The sequence below is a fragment of the Melospiza melodia genome, chromosome 4 (assembly GCF_035770615.1).
Source record: "Melospiza melodia melodia isolate bMelMel2 chromosome 4, bMelMel2.pri, whole genome shotgun sequence".
Lineage (NCBI taxonomy): Eukaryota > Metazoa > Chordata > Aves > Passeriformes > Passerellidae > Melospiza > Melospiza melodia.
The window spans coordinates 81,202,788-81,224,091 of record NC_086197.1 but is presented as its reverse complement, the minus strand read 5'-3'; the positions used below and the strand labels follow the sequence as shown (position 1 = coordinate 81,224,091).

General features: G+C 41.9%; 1 protein-coding gene across 3 annotated transcripts in view; it reads right to left on the bottom strand.

Annotated features, from left to right (window-relative positions):
* Positions 1–12,833, bottom strand: part of CPED1 (cadherin like and PC-esterase domain containing 1) — a 145,214-nt gene extending 132,381 nt beyond the window's left edge. For 2 of the 3 annotated variants that reach the window (XM_063155345.1, XM_063155347.1), the window contains exons 1-2: positions 12,678–12,833; positions 11,717–12,191 (exon numbers count right to left, since the gene is read on the bottom strand). In XM_063155345.1, coding sequence (XP_063011415.1) covers positions 11,717–11,968 — 252 coding nt within the window. In that variant the 5' untranslated portion in view covers positions 11,969–12,191; positions 12,678–12,833. Of the gene's footprint in view, positions 1–11,716; positions 12,192–12,666 lie in introns of all 3 variants that reach the window. The other variant, XM_063155346.1, reaches the window with a different exon arrangement.
* Positions 12,834–21,304: the final 8,471 nt, after the last annotated feature.

The window sequence follows — 21,304 nt, the reverse complement described above, 5'->3', positions numbered from 1 at the left end:
CACTTGGATTATCTACCACTTACTATCTTCCCATATACTGCCTAGGGACAATGGCATCTAGAGAAAACCCTTCCTCTGTATCTACCCGGGTATGAGCTTCTTGAAAGAAAAAAACGGAGAAGAGACACCCCAAACACACAGTCATAGTGAAAACATAACATTAATTTCTGAAAAGGGCAAATCACTGGGCTGTTGCCATCAGATCTTTGGGTAAGGGGGATATTTTATGTCTTAAATAAATGTGGTGGGCTAACACTGTCTGGAAGCCATGTGCCCACCAAAGCCACCCTACCACTCCCCTTTCCAACTGCACAGAGGGAAAAATACACTGAAAGTCTTGTGGGTAGAGATCAAAATAGGGAGAGATCATTCATTGATTACTGTCACAGGAAAAACAGATGCAGTTTGGGGAACCTGATTTGTTTGATAATAAATGGAATTAGAGTGAGATAATCAGAAATAGAACCAATCACCTTTCCTCCACCCCTCCCTTCTTCCCAGGTTCAACTTCTCTCCCAAATTCTCTACCTCTCCCTCAGTGGAGAAGGGGAGATGGGACTGGGGGATTGGTCAGTTTATCACACTTGTCTTTGCTGCTCCTTCCTCCTCAGTGGGAGAACTCCTCACACTCCTCCCCTGCTTCAGTGTGGGGTGTCTCCCATTGGAGACAGTCCTTCATGAACTTCTCCAATATGAGTTCTTCCTACAGGCTGCAATTCTTCAAACTGTTCCAGCGTGGACCTCTTCAACTGGACCCAGTCCTTCAGGAACAGACTGCTCCAGCATGGGTTCTCCATGGCCTGCTGGTGGATCTCTACTCCACTGCAGACCTCTGTGGACTGCAGGGGACAGCCTGCCCCACCACAGTCTTCATCACACTCTGCAGGTAACTCTCTGCCTGAAGCACTTCCTCCCCCAGACCTGGTGTCTGCAGAGTTACTCCACTCATACATCCTCACTCTTCTCTCTGGGTTGCACAATCGCTTTTTTCCCCTTTTTAAATTTGTTATTCCAGAGTTGTTACCACCATCACTGATGGGCTCAGCCTTGGCCAGTGGCAGGTCTGTCTTGGAACTGGCTGGCAAGGACTGTGTGGGACATGGGGGATGGGGAAGCTCCTGGCAGCTTCTCACAGAAGCCACCCTAGTAGCCCCCCCAAAAACCTTGCTGTTCAAACCCCAATAAAATAAAGCATAAAAATAGGTTGCTCAGTGTGGGAATAAAAACACCATTACAAACCCAAGACTTCATTTTGGTGAAATATATTTGTCTTTAGCATTGAAACATACCAGCAGGGATTAAATTCAGGTCATTAAATTACTTCTGTGCAAGTTTGTGAATTTCAACCTGACAGTTGTCAGCAGTTTAAAAGTTAAGTTATTTCATAACTCCTAATTTTAGTAAGCTTATCACTGGAGATAGGAAGCACTACACAAACATGCCACCACATTTTTTGGACAGTAGACTAGACTGAAAAGAGACAGATGCTTTTACACAAATAAATTTCATTCAAGATGTGTCCAGTTGTTTATAGGCCTGGGATCTAGTGCTAAAGTTACTTTGCTCAGCAGTGCATCCCCTGAGTGTGAGATGCAGTTTTACATTGTGTTTGGCAGAAGTGTAAGCTATTCTGCAGCCGTACAGAGCACAAACGATTTCAAGAGCCCTTTGCTTCTAACACCAAATGTTCTTTTGCTTCAGAGCAGTCATTGCCCATGGAAAGCGTCACAATTATTGATGAAGGGACCCTGAAAAAATCTCAGTACTACACTGTCAGAGTCTTCCACATATGCTTGCTAAAGGTGCAACCCAAAACTAGTTTAGAATCTGAGATATTCAAATAAAGGTTGATCACTTGCTGGCCAGTGTAAGCACACATAGCACAGGGTGAACTCATCGGAACTGCGTTAGGTCACCTGTTTGACAGCGTTCCCGACATCCCAGAATTTTTAAAAATAGTGTTCTCAGATTGCCCTTGCCCACCACAGCAACGTCACTCTTGTCCCCTTCTCCCTTTGCCCCTCCTTCCTCTCCTCTTATCTTCTCTATTTCCTGTTCTCTCGCAGCGCCAGCAGCTGCTGGCAGCCCTTCCTCTCCATTTCCCTCCCTCCCTGTTCCTAAATCCAGCCCTCGTCCCAGCCCCCCTCTTGTGCTCTCTCTCACTTCTCTTCCAGGCATTCCAGCCAAACACTTCCTACTTTCCATTTCACTTGCATCGTGGAAGAAACCCAGAAGAGAGACTCCTCTTGCTTTATTTTGCAAGAAAATTCCATTTTCCATCCCAAGTGTGCAGGGGTGAACTGAGGACATGTGGGGAGTACAGAGGGGCTGCAGACCGGACAGTCTCGCTCCAGTTCCATTTTTGCTGGCGCTTATGGCTTCTCCCGCCCCCGTCCCTCCCCGCGCCGCCTGGGCTGAGGGTCCTGCCTTGAATGTGGCATCACTTTGTGTGCCCGCTCCTCGCTAACAATTACTACACTTCTATTATGCCAGGAAAACACACCTTTCTGCATGGAAGCAAAGCCTCCCGCAGTGTCACCTCAAGTAGTTTGTTTCAAATATTAAGAGGTCCTGCCTCAAGCACCCAGCAACGGCTCCATTCCCCTGAGGCCAGTACTCCAGGGCCAGCATCCCAGGGCTCTCCCGCTGGCACATATGCTGAAACAGGCCTTGCTTGGCCCCGGTGCCCTCCGGGCCCGAGGGACGAGGCACAGAGGACAGGGACGAACCCGCCCCGAGGCGTCCCCAGGGGCTCAGCCCGGCCGCCTGCAGCGGGATGTGCAAGGCAAGATCCCGCCTCAGCCGTGATGCGGGAGGCATCTTCCTCAGGTCTCTGGGGAAGGGCTGCAGTGTTTACAACGCTCTGGTTTGGCAGTGACGAATATTCAACAGAACACTGACAGCAGTATAGCAGAGGGGAAAAAAAAAAAAAAAAAAAAAAAAGAAAAGAAAAAAAAAAAAAAAAAAAGAAAAAGAAAAAGAGGAAGTTCAGGCAGTGGCAGTGATCTGGGTCATTTCCACAAAACACAAAGGAAATGGCCCGGAGCGGCTCCACGAGGCCCACGCAGCCTCCGGCTCCCACCGGGCGCCGTCTCCGGGCTGGGGGATCAGAGGGCTCCGACAGCCCTCACAGGCAGAGCACAGCACCGGCTTCCCGGGCGCTTTTCTTGGGACACTCCGACAGGCTTCACAGGCAGAGCACAGCACCGGCTTCCCGGGGGCTTTTCTTGGGACACTCCGAGACACGCAAATGCCGCTGGGGCAGCTGCAGCCCGGAGCCTGCTGCCGCAGTGCCGGCAGGGACCGAGCAGGGACACACACCCTCCTGGGCCCCGGCCCCCTGCCCACCACCCGGGCGCTGGGTACCGGCGCTGTGTACCGGCGCTTTTATCCACTTTTATGTGGTTCTAATGCCACCGAAGAGCCGCAATGGCGTCTCTGTGACACAGAAGCAATTCAGCAGCCTAAATTTAACAGCTTGACCTGATGTCTAATCTGGTACTATTTAATAATATGAAGTATCTCCACACCTTTTAGGGCACTTGCTTGAGATCCATGCTTAGCGTTGCCAGATTTATTTTCTCTGCCCTGTCCTTTCATAGCTCTTTGCAATCCAGGTTACACATGCAACGTGTCGTCTGTTTGTTTGCCAAGCCAGTGCAGTGTAGGGTGGGTTTTCAGCTACACAGAATTTTTTTTTTTTAAATCTGGACAATTGCATGCTTGTAGCAAGTGATTCCATACTTTTTTCCAAAGCTTTATACAAGATGCCCTGCATCACTGGACATGCTGATCTAGTTACTACTAGATGTTTTTCAGAATTTCCAATATTATACCAATAACAGTCATGTTTATATATTTAAAGAGTCTGCTGGTTTTCATAAAATGTTTCTCAATCATAAAAATGAGGTCTGGGCAAGGAGTTAGTACAAGAGAAGCAGCGTACAATAGATGAAAATAAGCTGTTCACATATTTCCACATTTTATGGTTCTGATTTTTTTGGCATTCCTATGATTTTAATGTACAACAGACTCACACACACACAAAAAAAGGATCCATAACATTTTAAAAATTTGAGAATAATTGTAGATGGTCAAATGTTCCCATGTCCCAACAATTTTTTTAGCTCTTTCTCAGTTTGAAGACTCAGACTATTTGTTAGGAGGTCAGTTTATTACAGATTCAATGTATCCTACATGAAAGGGATTGCTAAGAACATCTGCAGCCCATGTCATACCTAGAAAATGGTGTGTTTGTCTCCAGAGAAATTAATGAGGCTTTACAGCAAGGCTGAGATTTCCCATGTGATTTTGGATGAGACCTATGTCAGCTTTGACATGATATATGTGCTCTTACACGTTACAAAATATTGCACTTAGCTGAGTCACTGACCTCATTTTAAGGCAATTGGCTGTTACACAGATGATCCACAGCCTTTTAACAACTGGTCCAAACAAACCAGAATGGGCTGTAAAGTAAATAAAAATGCATTAAAATGAATTTTGTAATTTTTTTTCACTTTACAGAATAACATGAAAAACACAAAAGAAAACAAATTGAGCTCCATTAAAATTTATTAAAGATTTTTTAAAAAATTGTATCAAATGTATACTCCTTTGATGTCTTAACAAACAAGATAAAAGGCCCAGTTTATATAATATAAAAGCTGAAGAATTATGTAACCATGCTTTTGAAACTGAAAATAGACATCCATTTTCAGAGTTGCAATTCTTAGTTCAGTCTGTCTGCAACTTCCAGCGAGCTGTGAAGTTCTCTATTAAAAAGAAAATGTTTTGACATTTCCCCTGAAACCTGTATATCCAATTCTAGGTTATGAATGTATAAGGATATAATTGATTCTACTAGTCTCTGAAGCTTTCCTCTATTGTACAGCATTTCTGGGTTGTTCCAAAAATCTAGAATTTGGTCAGTAACTGAATCTTATGATGTATAATTACTGTTTTTGTTTTGGCCAAGAAGAAAAGAGTGAAGATATTTCAAGTTGAGGACAGCAAAACAGTTCCTTGGCAGCTCTTTCAAATTCCAAGAATATTACATAATTCCATAAATATTGATGCATTGTCTATGCCTGGAAAAGAAGCAAATACACAGTTTGAACTGTTGCCATAGAATTTCACTGACCATCACTTCAACTGCAGAAACAAAATTCTCCATCCTAACATAATGGCTCTACTCATATCAGCCTAAGCCTCTCTCAGGAAAGAACTCAAAAACTCTGAATCATTTTTTCAGCTACCCTGTTCTGGTGTCATTAGTCCCACATTAGCTTGTGTGGATTACAGGCAGCCACTTTTCACACTGAGCTAGCCAAGGCTGTCAGAGACTTGGTCCAGTAGGTTCAAATAACTTGACTGCAGCTTACTTTAACCCCACTTTTTCCTGCAGGTACTGAGCAGCTGCAAAAGAGGTGTATGAGCCACTGTGCAAAACAAGAGGCCTTTGCATGAAAGCAGAGTGCAACAAAAATACCACAAAGGAAAACCGGCCTTATAAAAACAGGGACAGCACCATTAGCAATATTCAAAGGCAGTGAACAGCCTAAATTCCCATTTAGCTAGCAAAGGAAGTCAGCATCTACTTTTGCTACTAAATACCACCTAGCAGAACAACATTACAAAAAATACATGAATGGGACTCCAGAAAATACTGCACTATTATTGAACAGCATCAATAAGAAGAATGATAATAAAAACTTAGCATGTGGTTCTAGTGCCCCAAGCCACTCATTTATGGGGCTATGCAGATGTTTATTAGCTCCAAATGTGACTTCTAAATTCCTTTTTGTGTTTGCATAAGAGCTCACAGAAATAGTCAGTTTTTTATACTACCATTATATTTAAAAGTGTGCATAGCTGCTGTATCAAGAAGTAAGCGAGAAGTTCATTTCCTGTTTCACTTTCTGGAGGATATTTAACTGTGTTTGCATTAGGTTCTGTTGAATTTCCTAATCAGAAAGGACTGGGTTGTAGAATGAAATGGCTGGAATGTAATTCTGCTTTGAATTGTTTGTTGGATAAACACAGAACAAGCAATTAGATTATTGGCATTACTTTGATGGCTGTCTTCTGATGATATTATAAATCCAAGAGCAACACTGGAGTTATTTGCACAGTCATCACTGTCGCTGACTGGGCTGTTAAGTGCAGAGCTATTTTATCAAAATGCTTTTTGCTTTATGCCTGCATGTAGTACGTGGTACCAACGGCCCTGTCTTGAGAACAGACAATGAGCCAATCCTACCACTTACCAAAACACCTCGTTTTGGAGGAAGCTGCAGTGAAGTACAGGAGTGAGATTCTGCCTCCATTTGCTCCTCATGTGTCCTTCTCAAAGCTCCCTTCCTGCAAAGCCTCCACCCTGCCCCGTTTTTCCTGACTGCTACCACAATAGCCTTGCCCTTTATCACCAGAACATCTCTAGCTATCTGCTCAGTAAAAATAGTTGTTTCCTTAGTGCCGTTTCATTTTACATTACAAAAGGGGAAAACAAATGTCCTCTTTTCATAGGGGCAATGTGAATGTGGCATCATTACAAGGAAATCAGTCATATCATACTCTCCTATGTTGATTGCTTGCTAGTTGCAACAGGTTTCATACTAGCAAAGTTCTTTGTTCTTTTGTGAAAAGTTCTCATTTCCCTACTTATTCTATAAAATAGCTTTTAAATAAATTTATTTAAAAATGTATCAAACTTTAAAAATGGATCAAACCTTATTATGCATAATGCAATCTTTTCTATCCAGAGCTCTCACCACACTCCATTCTGCATAATAGCAAAAATCATCTTTTCTCATTCTATCATCTAGCTTCAATTCTCCTTTTTCAGATATTTACATTTCAAAAGTTCTCATTAGCTTTGTCTTCTTTTCTTTCCACTTCCATTCTCATCTCCCTTTCTCTTCCCTTGCACAAATTCAACCATCTCTGTACACAATCTGTTCTGTACTTTCTGAGGTTACTGTTATTCTGCAGCTGCAGTTCCCTACTCTCCTCCATCTGCTTCCTTTCCCTTCTTCCATAACAGACTCAGCTCCTATCTCCTTTGTTGCCTGCTTATTCTGTCCAAAGCAGGCATATTCCATAAAAAAATACCAATAGAAAAGGAGATGTGTCTTTAGAGGATGAAATTCACTAGAATTGTTTTTAATGTGTCTTTAGAGGATGAAATTCACTAGAATTGTTTTTAATGTCTGCATTACTTAATGATGAATTTTGCATTAGACACAGTCTGATTTCCATTGACTGCGGAGTCCAGCTTTCTGCCTCTGACAGAGTGGAGCACTCAAGTAAAGAGAGGATAATTCCACTCTGGATGTCCAATGTTCTAATGTTCTAGTAACATTTTCTCAGCTTTTCAGTAATTTCACTGTCAATTTTCAAACATAGATGCCTGGCCCAGTAACCTATACAAGATGTTCAACTGGATCTTCTTCTAGACATTGGTTAAGACTAAACCATGATGTTTCCCTTTTTTTCCCTTCTTTTTCTACACAGTATCTTTCAGATATGGCCACATCAGGCTATCATTATCTCGACTCTTTCATACTGTCCACTCCTAGGAAATTATATCCTATCCTGTTTGTTCAAAATGAAGCCATAAAAAGCCTTTTCTTATCCTTGCTGTTTCCTCACTTCAGTATAGCTCCTCTTTGAGATATGTCTTTTACACAAAACATAAGTGGCAGGTTCAGGGCCTTGAAAGGAAGACAGCTTTTTTTGACACACCTGTGGTATTTAATTTATTTGGATGCCAGCCTAACCCACTCATCAAGTTCTCACATAATCAGCTGTGTATCTTCTCTGTTTTCTTGTTCTCAGCTGGCCTAAATAGCCAGGGGATATGAAGCAAAAGTCTGGTGAGTATCCATAAATAATCTCCTTCAGAACCCAATTTAAAATGGGAAGTTTTTTGTTTAAATACATTCACAATGGCTGGAAAGCTAGTATGCCCAAAAAAGTGCCTATCACAGGAATAATAACTATAAAAGGTGATTAATAATTTCCTCCTCCTTTTTCTCCATCTGTGGAAGAAATAAGGAAAAGAAAGAATCTTGCTTTCCAGGACCAAGCAGAAATTCCCATTATGGTGAACCATATGCCAGTATGGTGAACCAGGCTCACAATTTGAGCCTGGATGTAAAGCCTAATGGCTTGGGAATTGGACCTTTCAAGAAAAAAAAGGAAAAGTGGTTTTGGGTCTTCCTTGACTGGGAAGGCAACTCAACACCAGGTATCTGCCCTCCTAGAAGCAGTGCAGTCTAAATGCCTTCTACCCAGCACAGGTACACCATATACCTGGGCAAAATTACTTGTGTGCAGAGACATCTAAATTGCCTCTGGCTGAATTAATTCTATGAGTGGAAGCACAGCTTAACAAGATAATTAGCTCTTCTCAAAACTGGCCAAGAAGCAGAGTTAAATTACTTAAGATACGTGTAACAGTATTAGAGCTGGCTGGCTGGTACCAAAAGTATTTCTGGCACAATACAGTGCCAGGAACACCACACAGAGAGCTTGTATGGGGTTTTTTGTTGTTGTTGATACCTATTCCAGTTTTGATGCTACAGCACCAGCTCTTCTCCCTACTATATATATTCACAAATATTTCATCATTCCTGCCCTGCTAAACCTGCAGACAGCTTTCTGCTGGATGTGATATCACTCTCTACTGCCTTTACTGCTGGAGAATCAGAAATAGGCCTTCTATTTTTCATGCTTCAGATATTAACATTTAATTTTGTACTAGAAAATGTTGACCTCTGTTTCTGTGAATTTAAAGCTTCAGGACAAGATCTCGGTCAGCTTTTTAAACTGTGTGATACCAGAGAGAGGAGTACTATGAGCTCTGCCTGGTTTTCCAGGCTATGAATGGAATCTGCATTTTTGCAATTTTAAAAGCTTGCACTATGTGCCCAACAGGAAGGGCTCCATCTCAGAGCATCCCGGATGACACATTTACAGATGTAATTGACTATGTCCATCCCCATGCTTCTTCCATACTTGTCTGCAACTCTCCAAAATGAGGTGAAAGTTGATATCAGAAATCATCAGATATCAGAAACTGGCAAAGCTGGACTTTTGCTAAGATCTCTTCCTTTGCTACCAGCATATGGACCATAAAAGATGCCAGGGTTTTTTTGTTTGGTTTGGTTTTGTGGGGCTTTCTTGAGGCACTTAGTTCTATGCATACTCTTAATGAAGAAATTATTAGATTTCGGAAGGGCATTTTTTCCCTGTAATAACAATCAGAACCAACTTCTCACAACAGGCTCACAATACTGGATGTTTTTCTGAAGGAAGCAAGAACAGCACCTGCCCCTACACAGAAGAGAATCTGCAGTGTGACATGCTATCACTCAAAACCCCTAAACACTCTGTGCTACCTAAAAAATACTATCTCCAGCAGGGTCTTATTTTCCTTAAAATTTATTCATGAACTTTGATTTCATAAGACATGCTGCAGTGTTTGCTTTAAGTCACTGTTTAACTGTATAATAGATTCTTTTTAATGCATTTAAATTTTCTTGCTGGACTATTTATTGAATAAGAATACATGTATGAATAGTTAATTACATATGTGAATAACCATATTTTAAAGTATTTTTCCAGCTTCATACATGGAGATTTTAACTAGAGCTTTAATCAAAAGTTGTTTCCAAACTAGCTCCAGTCAGTGGGCACGTGACTGTAAAATAAAACAGTGTAAAGTTTCAACAGTGACATCTGTCTTAGATGTTACTGAGTGCCCAATAAAATCAAGCCAGATAACAGTACACCTATTTGAATAAGCAGTGGATGAAAACACACAGTTCAAGAAAACACTTTCAAAGCAAAGTGGTAGAGATTTTTGGTGAGGTTTGTCTTTTCTGTTCTCTGAGATTATTATTCAGCCCACACAACCAGCAGAGAAAGTTGGGAAACAGAGAGCAACTTAGAGTGACATCCCAACATGTGCAAGACATTTTGTTCATCATGCTCTAGAGGAAAAATTCAAGACAAACAGGGAGCCAGCTATGGGTGGTCTCAAGAACTTGAAAAGGAATGTGTTAAAGGTAGCACAGCCCTGGAAAACATATCTGTAAGGGTTAATATTCACACATCTGTACTACAGGTCCAGCATGTGCACGTCATAGTCACATTCAACCGCTTATGCTGGAGAGGAGTAAGTACAGCATGTTGTGAAAACAAAAGCTTTCTTCTCATTTCAATTGGCCAGCACACCAAGTTGGATGTCAATCTGTATTTTTTTCTCAGGCAATTTGCAGAAGAGGACACTACAGAGATTTTCAGCCAAGCAGCACACTAACAAATACTTTGCCATTATTTCACCAGTTCTTGCAGACTTTGAGTACCCCAAGGTATGAAATGTTCTTTGCCATTACAACAGCAATGAGTAAAAAGGAATGGACTGTTTCTATAGATGTAACACAATGCAGCCCACATGTCAGCTGTGCTTATTTCCATTTAAATTGTAATTATTTACGTCATATTGCAGATCAGATGTGAATCTGAGTACCTAGTGTACTAAAAGGTCATTAAAATATAAAATTGTGACAAATGCAGCATGTGCTGTAAGAAAAACACCCAGTATTTTAAGAGTTAAGGTTAAAGAGCTCATGCCACAGTTATTCCCCATATCTGTTTTTGATTGTTGTAAAAGATGCACTTTACAGATGCTCTCCTAAAATCAATATTGCTGACCTTTTAGACTATGAACTCTGTCTAATCAAAGAAGCAGCCTGGTACTTTTTTAATATTTTTTTTTTATATTTGAACTGCTTTATGTGGTTGCTGTCCATAATTTGTGAAGTCACAAATCTTTTACAATTCTGCTAAAGTTCTATAGAAAATGTTAGCATAATTATAATTTCAACGTGTGCTATCTGCTGCACTGTTAGCAGCTTCTCTATAGGACTGAAGGAAACTTGAAACATTTGTGCTAGTGCTGATCACAGATTCCAGAGTAAAAATAACTACCTCAGTCTGGAGACCATTTAACAAACTACATTTTCCAACAAAAATAACAGCGTCTCCATTTGTTAGGTTTTAACACCCATCCTAGGAACCCTATACAAAATAAACATGAAGTCAGGTGACCTATGAACAAAGTAAAATTTGTGGGACAGAGATTCCAAAGTATACAGTGTGACTTGAAAATATTCTTTTATTTCTCAAATGCAGTTTTGCATTTGAGATGCTAAATTTAACTTTTATTTCTCAAATGCAGTTAAATTCAGCTTCTCAGCAGAATCCCAGTAAAGTTCAGAGCTGACGAGCAGCTAACTTTAATACAGGGCAGCTGCAGTCCCTGTGCCAATTAACAGCCTCAGTCACTTCCATGAAACCCCACTGGCTCCTGATTTACGTGCCTGTACTGTAAAGCCTCTAAACCAATTCCCAAAGCCAAAATAAAGCAAGGTCTGTGCAGCAAACTGAAATCTTCCTGGAGTCACAGAGCAATGCCATATTTCAGTTGAAGATTTCAGGATTCCTGTGTTAATAACAGCACACTGAGGAGCTGGTAATGGGAATGTGCTTGTGCATATGCTGCTGTCATTAGATCACCCATTTGTTTGTATACAGATCCCAGACTTCCAAGCTTAGGCTAATTTTAGCTGGACTCAGATGATCCTGCCAGACTTGCTATCCCTCGCTTTGCTAATTATTGCTCAGCACTCTGCTCCAGCTGACTTACCTTTTTCACTGTCTCTGAATTGCTGCCAGGGAGGAAGCAGTGAATGGTGCTTGGGGAGACCTCCTTGTATCTTCCTCGCTGTGTTTTAGCCAGTTTGTTGGGTGCAATCCCATTAACAACTGCCGAAAGGATGCTGCTGGTCATGAGAGGAGTCAGGGTCTGGCAGAACAGACAGAGGGCCACCACTAAGGCCAGCAGGAAGGGACGAGGGCGACAAAGCCTGCGGCATCTGGGGACTTGCCCACACACCATGGCCTCTTCGCCCACCTCACTCTGCCCTTTGCCACATTGCAGTTGCGGTCCAAGCAGCCACGTCTTGCCAGGGTAAAAAACGTCAGAGACACACTTTACCCGAAACTAGCATGAATTTTCCCATTTCTCCTGCTGAGTGTTTTCCTGATGCCAGGCAAGAAGTCACAAGTTCCAGAGGAGCAGAAGTTTGGGGAACACCTTCCCATGGAGTTACTGGAACAACCTGTGGAAAAACAGCAAGTGAGCAGCAGCAAACAGCAGCACACCATGGGGGATCCTGCAGGGAGCCATGGAGAGCTCTTGCACTCCATGCTCTCAGGAAAACATACCTGCCAGCAGACAGGTGAGGAGCAGAAATCTTCACCCCCTTTGCAAAAGGAACTACTTACTCAGCCAGACAATAGTATTCAAGAAAGCAAGAGGTTAAAGCTTAACATGTCCTGTCCACAGCTGAAAAAAGTAAGAGAGTGTACCAACTTTGTGAACAATCGTTTGCTGTTTTTTCTCTCTTGCATTCTCAATTCCCACTTTGTTTTTACAGTTTCCTTCATTCCAGTCCTTTTAAATTTCCTTCTTCCTGTTAGAAGGCACAGCTTTCTCTCTAAAAGTGATAATTTATCTGAAAACTGACAGACTATGAAGATTTTAATTTGCATTTGTTTTGTCCAGATTGCAAGTTCAAAGTTAGGTTTACTTACTCGGTTCTTACCCTGTTTGAAGTTTTCCGTTCTCCTCTAATGGGCTGCTGATTAAAACCACTTGGAACAACCCTGGCTCATGATCCCAGCTCGTCTCACACACTCAGGAGGCAGGCACACGCACATAACACACACCATCTGAAGCCAGTTGGACCACAGACTTCATATAAATAAGGGCTGGACTGTTTAGAGGGTGGAGCTAAACTGGCTCAGCTCGGAGCAGGCTCAGGATTTGGAGGCACAGCCTGAAGTCTGGATGGGGAACGGGAGGTGTCCTTGCTCACGCTGCATGCCTCGAAGCCACCATCACTGCAATTTTTAGAAAACTGCTGTTACAGTGATTAGCCTAATTGAAACAATATTAATACCTTTCAGGGAGAAGCACCTGCAGTATTTTAGTCCAGATTAACAAAAAATGTTGTAAACTAAGAAGATTTACTTGGACATAAGCATTGCTGACAAAGCAGTTGTCAGTAATTTTCCATAATAGATATAATACCTCATAGCAGAATATAAATAAAACTTCTTGCTGATGTAAAAGAGGGAGAGAAAGGAGGGTAGACAAAAATACTCTGATGAAAGCACTTAGTATCTAAGCCAGAGAAGGTCTTAGTTACTACTTCCCCCTACTGACACAGGACAGGGACGAGACAGATGGGAACAGTTCACAAACTGTTATATTTATAGACCAGAACTTCTAATATAATCAAGTTCTTTTAGGTAAAAATATCTGTTTATAAGTAATCTATTTTATCTTCCCATACTTTGTTAATGATTTTTGAAAAGACAGTTCTTCCTACACTGCCTCACATATAAGAAATGAATGTTGTTACAATAACTTTGAGCCAATCTACACAGTTTGGCAGCTGCAGCAGCACTACCACATTACAGGCCTATAAACAGCAAGGAAGGGTAGACTACATATTTTTTTAAGCACTGATTTTTATTCAGCTTTAAAATTCCTTCCCCCCCCTCCCCCCAAACAAAACCTATCAGTTTGCAGACAAAGAAAAATGCCATCAAAGTGATTTGCCATCATGCAGGACCTCAGTGGTCACACACACTGCATTTTAGTTTTATGTCTGGGATTGTAGTTGCCCAAATTAGACTCCTGGGTTATCCTGAGCAAGAAGAGACTACTCCAGTTGCCTGTACCCTGCTGTGATAGATGCTTATAAGCCACAGAAGAGCTCCCATCCTTGCTCTCTGGAGACATGCTCTTGTGCTCCCTCCTTCCCAGCATACCAGTTCACATCCTCAGCTGCTCCACTCAGCCTGTGCTGCACAACCTCTAGCAAGCCAACAAATCTAGCTAGAGGACATCAGAAAACCATGGTATTCCCTGCAGCTGTCTGTGGGGCAGGTCTCTTCCATCCAGTGGAGAGGCATACTCAGGGAGCTGGTACACTCAAAGGAGGATTGCAGAGACACCACTGCCAGCCTGCCTGGGAGCCACAGTGACACCATCAACAAAGAGCAGACTTGCTTTATTGTTGTAAGGTATTGTCCTGCAGATTTTGGCATGCCCTGATTTCTGGGCCCACAACCACCAGCTGCGTGGGTGGCATTTGCATGGTTGTCAACTTCTCTCAAATTCCTAGTGAGATTCCATGTTAGTCAGAGCTTTATGGGCCATTCCTAGAAGACTTGATTTAAATCATTTTATAGAGATTTGGCTTAATGATTGCTTTCTAATGTGGAGAAAGCTGTTTGGAGAATCCCATACCTGTTTGGAGAATCCCACACTAGAATAAAGCAATCTCTGTCCCCACCCCCTGCTCCCTCAGTTACCTGCAGCACAGCAAGTGACTCTGCTCTCCCTTCAGCCCAACACCCTGTTCCTCTTTCAGGCATTTAAGTGGAGTCTTTATCCTTGCATTTTGCCCAATGTCTCTGAGTCAATTTTTCACCCTTCCTGCAACCCCAAAACCATTCATGGGTCCCAAGACTTCAGGACAAGCAGGAAACAGATGAAGGAGTTATCAGCAGAGAGCAGGTGGATCATTCTGCCTCCTGTATATTCCTGGGAATCAGCCTTTTATCCATTTGCTTTCCCTAGATGTTCTGAGGAGTGAGCTGGATTTTTCTTTATAATTTGTGTTTTCTTTTCATGACAATAGCATGTAATGCTCATTTTTTAGGATGTAAATCCTTTTCTCAGTCACAGTTTGAGTACAATGAACACCATTCCTGTTATCTTTTGAATCAGGATCCCATTACATTTCTGGGCTTCCATATCTGCTGACTTACCTGGCCCCATTCTGACACTTCAGAAATTAAGTCAGGAGTATTGCATAAGGGGACTAATTCCCCTGGCATTAACTAGTCATTTAAGAAAAGGATATAAGTGGATAAAGTGTCAGGCCTCCTGGGTCTCAAATTCACAAGAAAGATTCTTCAGTATATAATATTCAAATAACTGTTGGTAAGATCAGAACTATCCAGCTAAGTATTTATATTCATAGGTATATGTGTGTATTTCAGGATTTCTAGAAGAAAGGTATAATCTCCTCTTTCTGAAATACAAAACAAGGTTAGTATTGACTTCCTGTTTGAGATCCCTGACCTGTTCCTTCCAGTGGCTGCTCCCATTGCATGGATTAAGGGCTCTCTAGTCTGTTTACCTTTTCCTATTTCTGCCTCTCACTCAGGACTTCTTGCCTGGCTGCTCCCTACAGCAGACAACTACTGTCCTGCTCAGCACGAGGCAAGGTTGTGCCAAAAGCAGCAAGCCACGCCTGTCAAAAGTGATCTCCAGTGCTTGCAGACAGAATCCCAGTTCCATCTGCATCATCTGGAACAGTTTCAAGCTACCCTGACACAGAAAAGGTGAGAGGAAAGTTGCAAGACTTGCTAAAAATTCCCAGGGACTGGGATTTGAGAGGACTTAGCCGAGGTGCCATGCAGGCATGTAATGTTCACTATTCATCATCTCACTGGGGTTTTAAGCAACTCGGCTCATACGCACACAGCTTCCATTTTACATGAGTCTCCATGTTTGTTCAGTGGTGAAAGCTACTGACCACTGAAAAATTATTTCCATGATCCAAACAGCAACCTGGAAACATAATTGCCAGGAGCAAGGAGAAAATATGAGGCACAGAAAGTTAACAGGAGTTTAAGGTCAGCTGAATACATATGTCCTATGCATGCTTAACTTCACTCAGAGATCTAACATAAACCATAAATTAAGTCTAGGTGTAAGTGCTTGTAAGATGAAGTCTTGATATAAGAAAACCATTTAGCATCAATAATTTCACCATAGAGAGGCTGCAAAGAGAAAATACATTTTAAAAAAGCCTTTTCACAATTGCTCTTTTTCTGGAGAAAGTTTCAAATTTCAAAGCATAACATCCTAGCAACCATTTCTGTGATAAATGAGATCACATGAAAAATGAGTGCAAACTGATAATTTCTAGATTAACTGATACTCAAGAGCTTTTAATCTATCTGTCATCTTCACAGAGCCAAAACTACATGCAATTTTCATTGTTTATGCTCAACTCTTTAATTTCTTTTTTACTCTCTAGTATGCTAAAAATTGTGCCAAGGGCCATAAATTCTCACTAACTTCAAAAATTAGTTAAAAGCTTCAGGAAGAATTGGCCTCTATGGCACTGTAAGTATTCAAGCAAAGCATCTTGTGAAGCTGTGTTAGAGAAAACCAGCTTAGCTCCACCCTCCCCAATTTTTTACATCTCCTTAAATTCATTCCAGACTGCAATTAGATTTGTAGTGTCTTAATCCTGTGTGTGGTCCCATTATAAGCAGTGAACGGGGAAGAACAGAACAAAATGAAGAAAACTGGAAAAATACTTTACTGTTCTGCAGATTTGAAGTCTTGATCCCACTGAAGTTAAAATCAATCCCAGCTTAGTAAAGGCCCAGATTCTCCCTCCTAGTCCCATTCAGCCCTGTAAATGTTAGTGATAGGGTGATTTTACTCTGCTCCAGAGAACAAAGATTCATGTCTTAAGCCTACTTAAGCTCAGCTCTCTAATTTTGGTTCACAGTGAAAGGAGGCAAGCAGAGAATCACAGAATATGCTGTGTTGGAAGGGACCTATAAGGATCATGGAATCCAACTCTTGGCCCTGCACAGAACCATCCCCAAAAGTCACACCATGTGCCCAAGAGCATTGTCCAAGTGCTTCTCAAATTCTGTCAGGCTGGTGCTGTGACCACTGCCCTGGGGAGCCTGTTCAGTGCCCAAACACCCCCTGGGTGAAGGAGCTTTATCTAATATCCAACCTAAACCTCCCTGACACAACTTGAGGCCACTACCTCAAGTCCTTTCACTGATCACCACAGAGAAGAGATCAGTGTCTGCCCTTCCTCTTCCCTCATGAGGAAATTGTAGCCTGTGATGAGATCTCATCTCCATCTCCTCCAGGCTGAACAGACCAAATTCCTTTAGCTGCTCCTCATATGGCTTTCCCTCAAGGCCTTCACCTTCCTTGTGCTCCTCCTTTGGACACTCTCCCATAGCTTTGTATCTTTCTTATATTTTGGTACACAAAACTGCCCCCAGCACTGGAGGTGAGGCTGTCCCAGCTCAGTGCAGAGCAGGACAATCCCCTCCCTTGCCTGGCTGGTGATGCTGTGCCTGATGGTGATGCACCCCAAGACAGGGTCAGCCTTCCTGGCTGCCAGGACACTGCTGACTAAAATTCAACTTGTCAGCAACTAGAACCCTCAGATCCCTTTCTGTGGTGCTGCTTTCCAGTATCTCATTCCCCAGTCTGTCCGTACATCCAGGGTTGCCCCATCCCAAGTGCAGAATGTGTCACTTTTCCTTATCTCTGCTCCTGCTCTTTCCCTTCCTCCTCCCTACCTGGTGGTGCTGCTCATTAGATCTTTCAGGAGAAAGTGCACAGCTGGGCTGTTTTCTGCCCTGTGAGGGAATTGAATTGACAGCTGGGGAGTTCCAGTGGGCCCTTATGCTGGTACAGGTTAAGCAGCAGGCGAACGTTATTGAAAGACGATGAAAAAAGAGGAAAGGAACAGGATCTTTTAGGCAGTGGCAAAGCTCAATACTCAGCTTATCAAACCTACCAGCTTCCCTAAAGTTTAGGTAGAATGATTGGAGTTATTTGTTCAGAGGCATCTCTGTGTCTCAGGCATAGTCTTCACTACTGTGTTTTGGCAGAAGGGTTACAGTGAAACAGAGATATCTTTATTTATAAATGTTAATTATACAGCAAGTTGCTTGACAAGAGGATACAGGAAAGCATTTGAAGACCAAAGTCTTATTAATATACTGGTTCCTGCTTAAACAGCAAATTTGAATGTCATGAGGAAGAAATCAATCAGCAAATTCTCTGCTTCTCCCTGTCTACAGTTATTTGCTGACATAATCTCCTTGAAGCAGTTATTCAGAGATAAGAGATTTATGGATTTTGTAGCCAGTTTGATTGCTCAGACTCACTGGTTACTGCTGAGAAATGGATAAAAATCAGTGGTAATCAAAAAGTGCCCAGATTGGCTGCAAGAACCCAGAACAAAGTGAAATACCTTATGACCTCTGACAGCATCTGTGTTCCTTTTCACTTTAATTATTTTATTTTGTGATGCTCCACATGATTTCTCTGGCATCTTGTTGGTCCCCCTCTTCTTCACACTTCAGGTTAAAAAATTTGAACTTGCCTTCTCAGGTCTTCCTACTAACCTTTTCTAATCTCTGTATCTCTGTTGTCTCTCAACATCATTCTCTTATTTTAACACAGTGAATAATCTCTTTGCATAGGTGATCTCGATTCTTCTTATTGTCTTTTGGTAACATTTTCTGAGTTTATCATATGATGAAGGCATTTGCTCAAATACTCTTCTACTTTCTCATGCACTTCTGTTGCAAGCAGAGCTCTTCACTGCTTTGCACCTGCAGAAGAGCACTGTAGTGCAAAGTAGAGCTTTAAGAGCTTTAAGCGCACAATAGTATTTTTCTTGCAGTCTTTTCTAGCTGCATATATTCAGATGATAATGTTATCAAAATGACCAGTGGGAGTGGAAAGAATGAGAATACCAGTGTCATTGACTCTGTCCTAGCCACTCCCTGCTGGCTCAAATGCCGTCTGCAATGAGGGTGTCCCAATTCCTCACCAACTGTTGCGTGTATGGGAACACCTGCCCCACACCAGGCCTGGGCCCTCCTCCCTTGGCACCAGGTCAGAAGAGCTCCCATAAGAAGGAGGTGGGGAGAGACAGAGCAAGAGGTAAGAGTACCAGTTTGGGGGCTACTGCCAAGGGGAAAGATCAATCCCTCAGCCAGAGCTCCAGAGTAAGAGCAGGATGTATCCTAAATAGTGGCCTTGCAGTGGGAATGTATGATGCTTGCAAGCCAGCCATGGGGTTGTTTGAACAAGAGCAACAAATATGAAGGAAAGAATCATTTGGTAAGGGCATTTTGCATGGGGAAGAGAAGTATTTACAAATGGTTTTAATTGTGATATTTAATATTCTGCATTTTGTTTGTTTTTGAAGTTAATTGTTCTAGATTCAGTAAACCCCAAATGTAGAATTGAAATGTCACAGTCCTCCAGGTCCTGTCACAAGATCTTTCCTCTTCTTCTGTGTAAACTAAGTAATTTCATTGCCATGTTCCCTTTTCACTTTAGCCTGGCCTTTCCAAGACTAGTGGTGTGCTTACTTTTTTCTCCTGTTTTACACCATAAGTGGACTCAATTCAGTCCAAATGTGAAAGAAGCCAAGGTCACCAAGAATTCATGACACTCACCCCCAAGAGCTGTTTTTTATAGAGTTGCTTCTCAGAAGCAGAGTCAGTTTCAAATAAACTCACTTTAGGAAGATGCAATAGAAAAATACAATTAGACTCCTTATTCCATAAACACTCATCTTCCAGTTCACCCCCTAAACTGTGTTTGATTCTGTCTCCTTATCTTTGGCTGCCTTTCTTCCTTTTCACTGTGCATATGATAAGGAACATCCTCTCTTTCTTTGGCAAAGGTGTTGCTTTGCAGAGACCACTCAGACTTTTGCTTGACTATCCCAGTATCTTCTGGGTTTAGTGATCCTCTGATGCTCCTTTGCACAATGGAAACAAATGAAAGTCTCCTACAAACAAATTTTGTCACTTCTATTGTGTCCATTACACCAGGATGTAATGCTCTCAGGTACCCACAGCTGTTTGTGCTGTCCTGTAGATGATTTAGTCTGTGCTGGTGCAGATGGGGAGCCTGCCACCAGCAGGCTTGACAAACAAACTCTGTAGTTTTGCACCAATTTTTCCAGGTGCCAATCATTTCAGACATTCTGGTCATTAAATTTTTGTTCATCCCAGAACAGTAAGCATCCATGCAAACATAAAACTTAAACCATATCATGGCCTCCACTGAGTTCAGAGGATATGTGGATGCTTTAGGCACAAAGGAACAAGAACTTGATTTTTTCCTTTCAAAAGGCTTTGTACTGATCAATATTTGTTTACCAGAGCTCTTCCGTTAGCAAGGAGAGTTAAGACAACCACATTTCACAGAAATGTTGACTAAATGCTCAACTGTGCCTCTCAAACCACCCATAGGTTTAACTAACCCCATCAAGGCCAGACATTATTATATATGCCAGAGTATATAACAGTTCATTGAGTTTGTTGCAGTCTCTTGGTGCTGGCAGAATATACAATGAACCAGCTCAGAAATGCGTCACCCGGGGCACTCCACATATTGTGAATGTACAGGAGAAATTACTGTACAAGTGAAGATGCAAGACATGCTATTTTGTTGTTCTTATGGATAGGCAGGAAAAGATAACTGTACACTTCCTAACTTGTCTATCTGATTATAACACTACAGCTTCTCTCACAAGTCCAGCTGCCTCAGCATGATTGCTGCAGAGCAAGATAACAGCAACCACTGTGGCACAGGAGTTACCTTAGAAATACCTTTAAGTACATTACATCTTTTAAGCACTGACTTTTGACAACCTACTCAACATGTATTTCTGAAAGTAAAGCTGGAAATTAGATTTAACCATTTTTACATCTTACAAAGCCAGGTGGCCTGAATAAATTGAGTGAGGGAGGCCACACAGAACATCTGCACTGCAGCTGGCATGAGCCTGATGAGTTCTTTGTGTCTGCCCCATGCAGAGTCACTACACTGCCTCTCAATTCTGGCCCCATGGCTGCACAGCTTGCTCAAAACATGCCTGATGGGCTTGAAAGCTGAAAGTGGGGAGGGATGTCATGTGGAACTGCTGCGGTACAGCTGGGAGAAGGCTGAACATCACACTGCCAGTGGGTGATCTTGACCACTTTGATCAAACAGGTCATGTATAAAACTAGCATTCCAGGCAAAGGTCTGTTGAAAAACCAAGGTTTAAGGAAGATATTTCTCAGGTCTGAGAGACCTAAAATGTTTTGCTGTCATTTCTCAGTATTTCACACATAATCTGAATTGTCTAGAGGGGCTGAAAAGCAAATAAAAGCATTTTTGTTCTTTGTCTCATTACTGGTTTGTTGGAGCCTGTTTCTTTTGTGGATTGTTTTGTTATATTTTTTAATTACGGAGTTAGGTTCTAGGACTAGAAGTAGATGTACTTAGAATTTGATTTTGAAAAAAATTAAAACATCAGCAAAATATAACCAAATCTGAATTGCTCTGAAATACAGTATGAAGTAGCTA